A 14,817-nucleotide genomic window follows, 5' to 3' on the forward strand; every position below is an offset into this window, starting at 1 on the left:
TGTTGTCTGTGCCCAATAATGTTTGTATCCTGTTTTGTGCTTCTACCATGTTGTGCTGCTGACATGTTGTTGTCATGTTGTGTTGCTACCATGCTATGTTGTTGTCTTAGGTCTCTCTTTATGTGGTGTGTGTTGTCTTTCTTGTTTGATGTGTGTTTTGTCCTATATTTTTATTTTAAATTTGTATTTTCAATCCCAGCCCTGGTCCCGACAGGAGCATTTTGGCTTTCTATAGGCCGTAATTGTAAATAAGAATTTGTTCTTAACAGACTTGCCTGGTTAAACAAAACAAAAATATAATACTTCTGAATGACACTTCCGGTCATGGCGGGAAATACCGGTTTACCTGGGAGAATTGACTTATTCTCAGACAGGAACATTTGTAAAATACCTGGAAAATATTCAACTCTACCTGTAATCACAACACCATAACAAGGTGGTCAGAGATATTACCGTAGTATATTTATTTGCATTGAGACAAAAAGCTCAAATTGCAGTTATGTTATGCTATGTATAAGTCGCCCCCCCATTAATAGCAATGCTGTTAATGACATAAGAAACTCAATTAACTGTGAAGCAATATGATGATGCAAGGAGGCTCAAATTCGGACCCTAATTGGGAATCTTCACAGTTGACTTTAAATGATGCCCCTCCCCGTCTTTATCATCTACAGCTGTATCAAACCGGGTCGGAAACAACAATCTGAAACTTTGACTCCACAGTTTAAAACGTAGATATAGGCTAGAATAAAATAAACAAACGTATTTGCATGTGAAATGTCTATCGTTCCGTATTTCCAGCAAGAATTCTAGCACATTTTGGATGAAAGTATGAAAGAAAACCAAAGTCACTCCGTCTGAATACCGACACCTCTATTGGAGCGCGCAGTGTCTTGAGCTTTTCTGTGTTCGCTGTGACGTTAGTTACCGCCAGGCAGCCAGCAAGTCACTACCGGAGCGGAGCCGCTTGAAAGATGCACAAGTAACCAAGTAGGGAAAGACAGACAGGGGAACACTCCCATTACCGGGCACGTTAGCTGTAAAAACGGAATATTTTCCTCTGTCAGAGCGGAAGAGTAGAATAGATTCTTACCCCGGAGCTGGGGGTTACGTTCGCGATACTCTCCCGCAATGGAAAGACTTTTAACTTGTCTCATTGCTGCGGGAAGCTTATTCCTTACAGTTCGAGGAGAAGTATTCAAAGGTAAGGCTCGTCATTTATTGTGTAGTGTATTTTGTTTGTTGTGCAAAGACCTATTAATTTTAAGTAGCCTAATCTAGTAGGCTATAACGGGTGCGTTGCGCTCTCTGTAGAAGAACGCATTCCGAAGTTGTCTGGAGGGCAGTCCAGTGTCTGTCTCAACCTAATACTACACGTTTTCTGCCGAAGATCCTGTGTATGTTACTTGGGCTACAATTTCATTGTTTGCCAGGAAAATTAGCTTATGGCGAGTTTGTATATGGTTGTTTTAATGTCCCCTTGTCCATCAGTAAATAGATCTGTTCAGGTAGTTCAAACAGACCGATGTGCCCTAGCCCAGCTCATTTGAAACTTTTATAATGTAGTCAGCACTGTGGTACGCTCTTTGACCAAATACAGTGTAGCAGAATGTCGAGATTCTCTTCCATTTTGGATTGTGGCTGGAGAATACTTTGGAAATTATTTCTATCATCCATAACCACTATAGTTGTTGAAGAGTTCAATGCGCTACTTTGTATATATATTTTTCTGATGCGGTCAATTTCACGTCGGTTTCAAGTTGGGTGACTGTCAGACTGACACCGACTTCTCTGAAAAGTTAGGACATCTTTGAAGACCTTATCAAAGCAAACCGTTACTTTTTATATATGCTAATCTATTTTAAGCAATCGAAGTCTAATAACCGAACTTCCTATTTCTGCTTCTTGTTATAGACTGTCATTTAGCGTAGAATAACTATATTGTAGTGTCACTGCATATTGGCAACATGCCACAGTGAAGGGCTTGGCAGTTGTGGAGATCTATCTTATGGATTGTTATACAGATGCTTTGGTATGATCTAGATTTGATTGTGTTTGATTGTGGCTCATCTGAACTTCATTGGAAGCATGTAACTGTATTTTATTATATATATTTTAAATTTGTTTATTAAACTAGACAAGTCAGTTTAAGAACAAATTGTTATTTACAATGACGGCCTACCCCGGCCAAACTCGGGCGATGCTGGGCCAATTGTGCACCGCCCTATGGGACTCCAAATCGTGACCAGATGTGATACAGCCTGGATTCGAACCAGGGAGTGGAGTGACATCTACATAAAATGCTTTTGACCACTGCACCACTCGGGACAGCATTAAAACATATTTTGTATTCATGTTGTGCTTTTAAAGTACATTTCTTGCCATTCTACACTTTTTACCATGGGTGAGAGAAATGTGGTGTTTTTATAGCTATTTTCCTACAATTCTAGATAGCATATGATAAACTATCTAGGGGGGGCCTCCCAACGCCACCCCATAAAACAAACAAACAAACAATTATTTGGTTAGAAGCCCCCTGGAGTTTGTGGGCTCTGGGGCATGTGCCCTGCATGCCTGTTAGGTAATCCGGCCCTGATCCCACATGTTAAGCATTGGTGTATTGTCTTTAGTTTTACATGGGAGAATGATGATGGTTGTTTAGTTCAATGTCATGAAAAGTGTTTTCGGTATTTGTCTGAAGAATGACATTTTAGCAAATGCATTGGTTGGTGCATTTTGCTTTCTTAGTCAAACATCTCTGAATGTGTTTAGCTTATTTTCCCCTAATGTATTATGCAAACTAACTGGCCTATTTACTCAAGTCTTTATGAAGTTTAATTTAAACAACTTTATATGGGGCTATACAAAGTTGTTGAAATTTTAAAGTAGACTAAATAAAATCTTGAATAGGAGCAATTGAAGGAAGTTCTCACTCACATTTATTTGTATTCTAATTGAATGAGCCAGACACATCTATTATCGTAATTGTTTCCATGCAAAAATGACAATTTCATGTAATAAAAATGCACTTTTAGACAGTATGCTATTTATCTACATCAGTAACCAATGTGTTTTTTCCCAGTTGTTCTGCATGTAAGTAGCCTTCCTACTAGATTCTTGAATAGATGTGGGACTGTGAAACTGTCCCTCTCTCTGCCTCTCAATGCCTTTATGTGTAATGCCTGATGGTGGCAGCATCGTACATACAGAACCCTCCACACAAGGGATCTCTTGAGGCTCAGGATTTGGTCCACAACCTCATCCAATAACTTTTTCCTCCGCCACCAATATTAAAAAACACAAACGGGCAAATATTTGCTAAACAAATTATTTCTAATGGAATGTAAATAACTATTTTGTTTACTTGCCAATCAGGGAGTAACAAAGCAGTGATGGAATTACACATGCAAATTAAGAGCCTTTTTATTTAATGTAAAAATGATTGCGAACAAACTAATTAAAAAGTGGCTGCAGTTGTTGTTCTCCCAAAATGTTCAGTAGTTACAATCACATTGCCTGCATGCATTCCTGATCCTTGGTGGCAACCATGCAAGGAGATATTAATTTAAGGCTGTTGCATTGCAATTCCCTGCTTGCATCACTCGAGTTAGTTGTCTATGGGAAGTTAGACATAGGCTACCACACTTCACTTTTGTAGAAGCCCATAGACATGCGCTGAATGATACACGGTAGGTATGGGAGATCAGGCTACAGTACATGTCAATCAAGGCAAACATCATCAAGATGATGATGGACACCGCACAGGGCCTGGCTGGAGTGACCCTAATGCATTCTGGGTTGCGTTATTGTGTCTTGTGTGACCATGAAACCCAGGATATCCTCTGGCTGTCCCAGATGGTCTGATGATCTCCCTGCACTGTTTCTTCCGTCCATTCACTGCTATAAATATCTATATTTTGAATGTGCCGAGCTGCAGACCTTTTAGTATACGCTGCATAATGCTCATAGTTCTTCTTCCTTGGACCTGGCCACACAGCCTTTCTGTGGACTGTTGCTGTCTCTCGCCTCTTTTCAACTATCCACTTTAAAATGATTTGTCTTTAAGACAGACTCCCAGCACACAAAGTATAACCAGTCAAGTAGCTCTCTATAGAAACTGTAATAGAGTTAGTGGTTGTTCACATACAGCCCAGACAGATGGAGCTCTGCTGAGCTATCTGCACCAGTGGAGAATGAAATTAAAATCTCCACAGCCATCCCAAGATGGAATAGTTGCCCTCATAATGATAATAACACACCGTAAGTAATTAACTGGTATTATTAATGTCCACTATTGTGTTTCTGTCATACATACCCAGCTCTTTTGACACAAAGAAAGTCTTCCATGAAATTGCAAGGTGGTACCTTGCAATTTCACTGGCCGGCCCCTTGCCCCCCCACCCCCCCCTACTCACTGCAGAAAACCGAACAAGTTCAGGCAGTGCTTTCTCGTTTAACTCGGTTCTTCCGTTTTGTGCCTAATGAACACTACCCTAGTAGAAGTGAGGTGTCTTTATGCTCAGGCCAGGGAGGGCAAGGGGCCGGCCAGTGTTTTGGTTTAAAGTAATTGTGTACAGACAGTATAATTACCCATTAGATGTGACTCTGAAAGAGATGCTGAGCAAACAGGACCCTCTTTAATTAAACTCGGCCCTTCTGGAGGGGGGGGTACAGCCGGACACACAGGGAAATGGGCAGGAAAACCCATGAATCAGCCAGCATGCCTATACAGTGAGGGCAATAGAGGCCAGGTGGTCCAGTCAGCGATTTGCACTGCATACCCGTCAGGTTTAATGAACTGCTGAGATTAAAAGAAGCTCTCGCATGATTTACGTATTCATAATTCCTGATGGATAATGGGGTTTACTGAATTTCGCTAGAGGCCTTTGTAGGTGACTGAGTCAGTCTAGGCGCTCAGGAAAACGGCTAATTAATTCACCAAGGACCAACCCTGCCCCACTTCCAAGCCATCAGCACAGGGCCGCTACTGTTACTAGGATGTTGTTACTTGGGGGATAGGCTGTTTTTTTGTTCCTGCTTCCTTGCATGTTGTTTTTCTGGAAGGGGAACCAGGTTACAGGAAGGGGGGCAGGTGAGTAGCCCACACTGCTGCAGCTCCTCCCTCCTCCTCTCCCAGTCTCTCTGCCTTGGATATATGAGTATGACCGCAGGCAAATCTCTCCATTACTGTCATCCTGCATCTGTGGCACTGTGGCGTCGTCATTACGGGTCATTAACAGTATGGGGCCACGGTGTTCTTCTCAGGCATGAGCGGAGTTAATTTTCCTCTGATCTAATAGGAACGACAATTACTTTCAGTCACAAAAGGAAGTTTGCGAAATGCACCCCCCCCCCCTTACCTGCCCAGAGGTTTTCTAAAGGAAATGGGGCCCACCTCTGCTTTAGCATGGCCTAAACATCAGGTAATGATTCAGTATAGGGTACCACCTCTGCTTTAGCATGGCCTAAACATCAGGTAATGATTCAGTATAGGGTACCACCTCTGCTTTAGCATGGCCTAAACATCAGGTAATGATTCAGTATAGGGTACCACCTCTGCTTTAGCATGGCCTAAACATCAGGTAATGATTCAGTATAGGGTATCGGCATAGTTTGTCTACTGCTGCGATATCCTTGGATCCCCCTGAACTCTCCCATGAAGCCATTTTATTTCTCAGGTGTGTTTTGTTTCCAAACCATGATGCCCAGTGCTAATCCCTGTCACTTATTTCTGTCTCTGCTCAATGTGGAAGGTATATATATTTGCATGGACCATGTAGTGCCAAATATATATATTTTTAATGACTTTATAATTATTTCCCTCATTTCTCGCTCATGCTGCTGTTATTTATTGTAAAGCAAGCAGAAGGGCTGTTTTTGAATGGATCTTTATTAGTCACATTAATTGGGGATGTTGAAAGGGGCAACACTACGTACGCGCTGGTCTTTAGCTCTGCGGCATGATTAACTGTTTGGCAGTTGATTTTACATTTGCGGCTTTCTGGAGTGTGAAGTCCGCCCTATTAGTGATAGTTTGTTACATTCATCATCCCCTTTGTCCAGGGTTCTGTCCATATCAGAAAGGTTTAATGAGGCATCTTAACAACAGTAAAGAGTCAGCGATTTAGTGAGACTGATGAAACAAAATAGCCAAGCTGTGTGTGGCCTTCATGGTTTACCCTAGATATTCATCTTGCAGTATTTTTTTCTGAACATTTTTCTGAAAATATCACAATAATTCTGCTCCCATGTTGCTTTTATTTGAGAATCTTAGTGCCTTCTGCCACAGCGCAGCCTCCTTGAAGCGTTCCACCTCTTTGTCCTGTTGTCAAACATAAATCATATGACTTTAATATTTCACAGACTGGTCTCTCGGCCTTCTTAAGCCAATTTAGGTTTACCCAGTTTTGAGATGAGTGTCATGGCCCTGACCAGGGCAAGACTGGCTCAAGGAGGAACATTTTAATGGTATTAATTGTCCCGTCAGTGTGTGGTCTCATTGAAACTGTCATCTCTCTGGGACCCACTGGAAACACAGACAGGGGCGGGAAGCAGCAACAGCTCTTGTTGAAGCTCTGTCCACGTGGTGTTAAAATCTGTTGGATCTTTACATGAGGTTTTAGGGCTTAGTGTGAAAAACTGTCATCAAGGCAAAGGGTGGCTTCTTTAAAGAATCTTAAATATTAAATATATTTTGATTTGTTTAACACTTTTTGTTTTGGTTTCTAGATGATTCCATGTGTTATTTCCTAGTTTTGATATCTTCACTATTATTCTACGATGTTGAAAATAGTAACATTTTAAAGAAAAACCCTTGAATGAGTAGCTGTGTCCAAACGTTTGACTGTGTGTCTTAAAGAAGAAACCGCTCCTATGAGAAGCAGTCAAAGCTCTTCTACTACTTACGATTTGTTTTGAGGCTGATCTTAAAGACACGCTAAACCACTGTCGGGGCCTGCATGTCTTCAAGTGGTCAGAGAACTTCTACAAATAAGATTTAGCAGGAGTCTAAAAACTGTAGCACGATAGGGAAGAGGCGTTTTGACAAACGCCACAAGCGAAACATTGAGGTATGAGTGTGCAAGTACAGTCAGCAAGATCTTAGAGGGATTCATTGATAATGAGGGTCATCGGCCCACTGTACTAAATAATGTTGGCGCACACAAACCGCCCTATGGCCAGCCGGGCATGTCTCAACACATGCCCATATTAAATCCAGACCAGCACATTACAATAAGCCACTGGATACTGTTTAAGAATACACCCGGCAACCAGACAACATCTCTCTACAGGTCAGAGGAATTCATGTGTCTCCTAAATTATAATCTGTGGTGGGCACCAAAAAAAACTCTCCTTAGTCGTAGCCTCCTCACCGAAGGATTCTAATGAATTAACATTGTGTTTTAAGATGCAGATTTAACATTGACTGGAATACACTGAAATATGCACAATGCATACTCTCCTTCTCCTGACTCCTAGTTGAGTGGATTCCACATAGTGCAGGAAGCAGTAGGAATGCTTCTGGAAATTCTCAGAACTTCTCAAATATGTGTTCAAAGGGGAGGCGTGTAAATATTTTGATGTATTGTAATTCCTTCTTTATCAAAATGATCTTTTAATAGCTGTCCTCTGAGGTTGTTCACAAGTGCTGCCTTGCTTTACTATAATGTCTGTGTGAGTTTAACTGGGAGATGAAACAGAAAGCCATTAAAACATCACAGGCATTAATGGGGAGAAGTGCTGAGGGATTTGGATATGTGAACAGCATATGCTGCCCGACGGGGACAGACACTCTCTTTACCCCCGGGGAAAGGTACTTAACCTATATTGCAACTGTAAATATTCATAAGTGGGTAATACGTTAAGTGTGGAGTTAGACTCGATACATACCTAATGCCAACTCTAAGGAAATGGAGTATTAAATGAAGTGGCAGTAAAGGGACATTGATCTTGTGACGGCGGATTTAGGCCCATCTCCCTGCATGTATTTACATGTGAGTGTGTGGTCGAGACTTCGTGTTGGCTTCGGTGTTGTCATTTCAGGGTGTGTTTATGAGCGTGGCAAATATTTGGGTCAATGTCTGGGGGGGGGGGTTCAAGAAACTTCAGCGTTCGACGAGCCCCAAGTGGGTTGTGCAATGTTAACAGAACGCTTAAAGTTAGAGCAGTGTGACTCTTATAAGGGCTAGACTAGTTCTGAAGTTGGGCAAAACCTAAGCTGGTCAGGCCTTTCTTTTTAAAGAGATTACTTTCCCATTTGCAACAGAAAATACATGTAGACTATAACCTCATGTTGATGGATACTTAATCTGCCTGAAAAGTCTTCTTCCAGTGTTTTTTAGACTTATCTTACTAAATCAAGATCGTAGCAATGATATCGACTCTGCAGCTTCATAGTTTGTTTAGAACAGACTTCAGCACGGAAATGCTTTTCCAAATCTCCAGCAAACCATTCATCAACTTAATCTCCATATGGATTCCAGACGTACACCCTAGAGGAAACCATATCATGATGAATAGGGGAACTTAGAGAGGGATACATACAGTACTGTAGTGGCAGCACTGCTAGGTTCTGGACAGCTTGGCTCCTGTGGGAAGTGGAAGGGTTTTGTTTGTCTACTGTAACTTTCTGGATTTTCCCTCATACCCAACAAATTCATGACAAACTAGTTGTAATGGAGGAGAAGTCTTCCATCTGATTTCCCACAGTAGAAGTCCATGATAACCAACCCAGCTCCGCCACCGGTTCATTACCTTGCTGGTGGCTCCATGAGGTTCACTGAGAGAGCATGAAATTAGCCCCCCGAAAAAGGACAAACCAGGCTAATCTCAAATGGCCAAAATCCAATTGAATCCAAATCGTTAATAGTTACTGCTTGGTTTTCAGATCAGTCTAAAAACACACTGTGTGGCAAACAACTTGTTTTCTTCATCCTCAAGTTTTGCTTTTCGAATGCCCTAATCCTCCTACTAAACAGCAAAAGAAAGTGACTATTGCCGTCCAAATGTTTTTTGTGAGTTTTTCTCAGTATTGCACAAAAGGTATATCAGAACGGATTGATGCGCTCTGGTGATTCACTAAGATGGATGACTGTTCATATGGTAGGTTGACCCTTCTTGCTGCCAAGCTGGGATATTGGAGCCTGACTGGCTTGCTGGCACGGTAGCACAGTCTTATAGACATACAGGGGGGCGGCTGGGTCTTAAAGAAACTGCTTCAAGCCAGGCAGAGAAAGAGCTTTGCATTACAGTGGGCTGGAAGATTGGCAGATGGGAAGGCAGGCAGGGCTCATACAGTCAGCGAGGGGAATAGGGTAGGAGGCAGGGAAGCAGAGAGACGATCACTCAGGCAGGCAGGGCTGGTGGCAGGAAGCGGAGCCACTGAGCCCCAGGCCTGTCCAGGGGCACTGCATTAACAGGCTTGTCCAGGTGTACTACAGTAACGAGGGCGCCTCCAGCTCAGCACTGCCAGACCTGCTACTACAGTCATCACATCAGTGCATCCCTCACTGCTCCTTCAGGACTAACCCCCTCACACCCAGCCCTGTCAAGCCTGCTACACATCACCTCATCTGGGGTGAGCTCTAATGCCAGGAGCCCCTTTCATGGATGTCTTGGAAGAGATATGGCACTATGCTTTCACAGTGTGGTGTCACCGTTCAGTGTATTTCTCATGGGGTGGTGGGGGCGGGTTGTTGGCCTAGTAGCCTGTTGAATCCCACCTGGCACATCAACAGTTAAATCTGTTCAGTACCAGCCAGCACTGGGTGCTGCATTAACAGCATTCTGTATCAGAGGCAATTATGTTCCGTCTCCATTCCAGGGAGTGTTTCACTGACTTGGTGATATAGTGCAGAGACAGTGTAGAAACCCCCCCCATCCCCCACTAGTTTTCTACACCGTGGTGTCCCCCCCCCCTCCGTGAAGTGTTGACACCACAGCCTCCAAAGAGAACCCAGCAGGCAGTAAACTCTCTCCTCCTCACCTGATGCACATCTAAACCCAGACCGCTCCCAACCCAACCTTTCAAGATGGGGCATCACTGGGGTAGACTGAGGATTTGTTGTTGCTAGCTTCCGCTAACTCGACTTTAACTAAAACCACTGCAAACTAATAAGCTCTCTCCTCTTTCCCCCACCACCCCTCTATAACCATTTTACAGAGCTAGGTGTGCAGCAATCCAGAGAGGATTGGGCATAATCCTTTAGCATAGGAGAATATTGTGTTGAGATGGAGCAAGGCAAAAGGCATGTGTTTACCTATAATCCCCCTCACCTGGGGGGGATAATGAAGGCATGTGTTTACCTCCCCTCACCTGGGGGGGATAATGATGGCATGTGTTTACCTATAATCCCCCTCACCTGGGGGGGATAATGAAGGCATGTGTTTACCTCCCCTCACCTGGGGGATAATGAAGGCATGTGTTTACCTCCCCTCACCTGGGGGGATAATGAAGGCATGTGTTTTTCTCCCCTCACCTGGGGGGGATAATGAAGGCATGTGTTTTCTCCCCTCACCCGGGGGGGATAATGAAGGCATGTGTTTTTCTCCCCTCACCGGGGGGGGATAATGAAGGCATGTGTTTACCTCCCCTCACCCGGGGGGATTCTGGAGGCATGTTCTGGGGGATTCTGAAGGCATGTGTTTACCTCCCCTCACCCGGGGGGATAATGAAGGCATGTGTTTACCTCCCCCCTCACCCGGGGGGATAATGAAGGCATGTGTTTACCTCACCCGGGGGGCTAATGAAGGCATGTGTTTAGCTATAATTCCCCTCACCCAGGGAGATAATGAAGGCATGTGTTTACCTCCCCTCACCCAGGAAGATAATGAAGGCATGTGTTTACCTCCCCTCACCCAGGAAGATAATGAAGATATGTGTTTAGCTATAATTCCCCTCACCCAGGGAGATGGATTAGTGCAACCAGAGCGTTTTGTTGTCAGATTTCTTAAGTGGCTTTCAAGCATGAACGGATGAAAGCAAAACCGGCCTTTCTCGCCTAATAGGGCAGAGACGGAGACACGGGAGTCAATGAATTGACACACGCAGACAAATATAGATGCACTGCACACACACCTCAACGTGCACACGACTGAACATGTATGTCCAACCACACACTTAGGCTGCGACATGGTCTGCTCTGTTCAATACGTTATTCAGAGACCTCTAAAGACCTGGCTGACGGAATGTGACAAACATTTCAAGCACCCTCTGTTCTAACCCACCGCCCCCTCTCACCAGGAAACAGCAGTAGAACATTCCAGGTCTTCTCTTCCCCCTGGGACCATTTACTCCCTCATAACTCTGTGCACCCCTCCTTTCCCTTCCTCCCTCCTCCAGGCCCTCTACCTTCAGTGGACTTGTGAGTGTGTGTGTGTGGAGGTCTCTCCCTCCCCGCCACGGCTCCTGTTAAAGCTCTTAGCGAGGTGCAAAGGCCTAGACACTGATAGGCGCAGGCATCAGGCTCTCTCTCTCTGTCGCTCTTGTTCTCTCTCTTCTCTATCCTGGATTTCCAGGCCATGTGTCTCTCCTCCCCACCTGGCTATTTCTCTGTTCTCTAGTAAAGGAGGGGAGAAGTGAAAATCCTTTTTCTTCTCCTGTTCACATTAATTTCCCTCATCTTAATCCTGCTCTTAAGCTCCTGGGTAGTGGAGAAAAGCCCTCTCCTTTTCACCTGACCATCATAAGACCTTAGAGCACATCGCTCCCCCCACCCCTCCCTACTTACAGGGAGACTGGGCTGTTTTCCTACAGACTTCAGGCTTGGTGTGACATCCTAGTGGCATTAGATATTTTGGGGTTTGTTTGGATTTAACCTTTTATTTAACTAGGCAAGTCAGTTAAGAACAAATTCTTATTTACAATGACGTCCTACCCTGGACAACGCTGGACCAATTGTGCACTGCCCTATGGGACTCCCAATCACGCGCGGTTGTGATACAGCCTGGATTTGAACCAGGGTGTCTAGTGATGCCTCAAACACTGAGATGCAGTGCCTTAGACCACTGCACCACTCAGAAGCCCACTTAGAGCTCTGGATGTTTCTTGATGTCTCACTTTTCCAGTGTAAACAAATATCTTCCCTATGTTCTGACACTGTGGAAGGATGTTGAGCAGGGAGCAACGCAATCCTAGAAAAACCACCTTAGATCATTTGAATGGTTATATAATCAATGTTTATGGCGGTACACAGACATTCTATATGCTTTTTAGAAGCGTGTTTTGTATATAGTTAGACAATTGGCAATTGAAGCCACATTATCCCTGCGTAGGTCTCCTGAAATAACTCTCAGTGCAATCACTTTGGATAGTTTCCTCCATGTAGTGTACTAGGCAGGCAGTTCAACAGTCCTCCCACTCCGCTCTCCTCTGCTGTGATTTAGATCATGCTGTCCCAGCCACGGATAGCTGTACTATTACATACCTCACTGACTAGCTTTAAAACAGATGTGTGAGTCGTCGGGGAGGTTACGCTCACATCTTTAATGAATCTGTGTGACGGCTAATTGCTGCCAGGGTGCCGGCAGGTTCCCTCGGAGAGGCTGGCACCGTGCCACCCAGAGTGGCAGCAGACAATGGCACTTCCACTCCCCTGAGTCCCTGTCACCCTGGCAGCTCTAATTGTTCCTCTTTATGGATCTCTGTGTGGCATGGCAGGGACATGTCGATGTGAGGCTGCCCGCCTTCACCCGCTTTTTCACGGGTGCCGTGCCCGCTATCGCCCACGCCACCAACCTAAACCCCCGCCCTCTCCATCCCGGAGTCACAGTGGAATGCATTTTTGCAGGCCACCATGTCATCCTGACATGTAAATTGCCGAGGGGACGCGTGGCGTCAGGCACCGAGAACATGACAGTACAGCACTTATGCTGCCCGCTGCACAGAGGAAAGAAAGAGCTCCGAAAGAGAAGGGCAGCGTTCGCGAGTTCATTTTTTTTCTCCCCCTTACGTTTGTGGGAACATAATAACAGACCGGTCTGTAATTATTGCCGCAGTATGACCTGAACGCTGCCACACTAGGTGGTGAGGTCTAGGGACCGGTTGTGACTATAGAGGCTGAGGATCTGGTTCTGATGTTCTCTTCATCCTATCTGCTTGAATGAGTTGGGGTCACACAGACGTTCCTTCCCCTGAGTCGATACTCTCTCTACATACCTATTGATTAGCATGTCTTGTTGTAATGATTTATCCCAGCAGGCTCCCAACATATTGGCCTGTGTTTGGAGCACTATGCTACAGGTAGAATGCACTCACCGAGAAGCCTAATGTCTGGGTGGTTCCTGAGGTCTGGATGGGTCTACCACATAGGACTAGTAGCGCAGACGCATTGCTGTGTGTGATCTGACTCACAGAAATAAAACAGTCCATTAGGGAGTGGTAATCTCAAAATGCTCATTTCTTCTCTCCTGGCTTCTCGACTACTTCTGTCTAAACTTCCCAATCAGAGGCCTCCCTTCTCTCTACTGAACTACCCAATCAGAGGCCTCCATTCTTTTTTATCTCAACTCTGACCCTTCATGCCAGTCAGTGACTTCACAAGCGCTCCTCTTGCTCTCGCTCTCTCTTTTTCTGTCTCTCCTTTCTTTCTTGTTAACCTTCTGGCGCGCTCCTTTCTTCCCTGGCACAAAGACCAGACCTTTCCTCCGCCCCTCTCTCTCTCGTAAGGCACAGAGGTTGTCACAACCCAGGCCTCCATAGCTTGACAGAATTCTGTACCTCCAGCCCCTCCAACAATACTCATACCAGGCAGGTCCTCAATGGATCCATGGGTGATAGTGGGGGACCTTCCAGCTGTGGTACTGCCTGGGTAGAGAGATGGAGACCGAGGTCTTTGGTGCGTCTGACCCTCCCCTCTGCCTGCTGGCCTTCTGTGATGACCTTCTAACTGCTTCACCAGGGGAATATCACTCTTCTCTCCCCTCCAAACAAAGCGGCAGATAGAGGAATCCTCACCCAGGTTTTCATCATAGACGCCAGCGGCGTCTTGCTTGACCTCTTCCGGACAGGGTGTGTGTGTGTGAGAGCATGTTCACAGCGTTTTCCCACCTGGTGTGTGCCTGGCAGGATCAGATGCCCTGTGGAGAGATGCCATCTATCACCCCCCCCCCCCCACACACACAAACACACCTTTGAGTGGGAGGCTTTAAGATCCATCTTCTGGCATCACAGTGGATATATATTCACGCGTCACACTGAGTGACGCATTGTCAGCCAGCATGGAGCAGCGTTAATACACAACTCAGACATTATTAAAGCACAGCTGGTTAGGCCCACTTTACAGCAGTCCTCACTGCTGCTTCGTAGCTCCCCTAAAACACTCTTTCCCCCAGTGGGGATGGGTGTGAGTCAGCACCTGCGACATCTCTGGCTCCTCTTGTCATAGTTTCCAGCCACACAGGAAGTGGCAGGGAGAAAGGGCAGGGCGCTGATTGGTCCATCCCGCGTTTCCTGGTGAGCTCAGTGTGATCGGGTTGGGTGGCAGGGGGAGACACAGGAAGCAGAGCCAAAGGAAACAGAACGTCAGGGCAAACAGAAACCGAGATGATATCAGACCATTAGACATGAGCTCATCGGGTGGGAGAGTAGAGTGGTTAACAATCACATTTGGTGACCTGATTTCACTCCCGGGCATCAACATTTCCCCAATATTTCATATCTGCTTTTCCTTTTGATGGAATGAATGGCAGTAGTGCCCTAAACTAGCTAGATGGATGCACAGTACACTTTTTTTATTAAACTGTCTCAGACTAATTAAACTTGTAGGCTTTGGTGTCCCATGCTACTGTCGGTCGCCATGCATTGCCTGCTGAGAGTTT

At 45.1% G+C, this 14,817-nt stretch overlaps 1 protein-coding gene across 12 annotated transcripts in view; it reads left to right on the top strand.

Annotated features, from left to right (window-relative positions):
* The first annotated feature begins 666 nt into the window (after positions 1 to 666).
* Positions 667 to 14,817, top strand: part of LOC112215327 (receptor-type tyrosine-protein phosphatase mu-like) — a 333,484-nt gene continuing 319,333 nt past the window's right edge. For 9 of the 12 annotated variants that reach the window (XM_042298786.1, XM_042298787.1, XM_042298789.1 and 6 more), the window contains exon 1: positions 667 to 1,204. In XM_042298786.1, the coding sequence (XP_042154720.1) occupies positions 1,132 to 1,204 (73 nt within the window). In that variant the 5' untranslated portion in view covers positions 667 to 1,131. The remainder of the gene's footprint in view (positions 1,205 to 14,817) is intronic. The other 3 variants (XM_042298793.1, XM_042298794.1, XM_042298796.1) reach the window with 1 other exon arrangement.

Source organism: Oncorhynchus tshawytscha, linkage group LG16 (assembly GCF_018296145.1).
Source record: "Oncorhynchus tshawytscha isolate Ot180627B linkage group LG16, Otsh_v2.0, whole genome shotgun sequence".
NCBI lineage: Eukaryota > Metazoa > Chordata > Actinopteri > Salmoniformes > Salmonidae > Oncorhynchus > Oncorhynchus tshawytscha.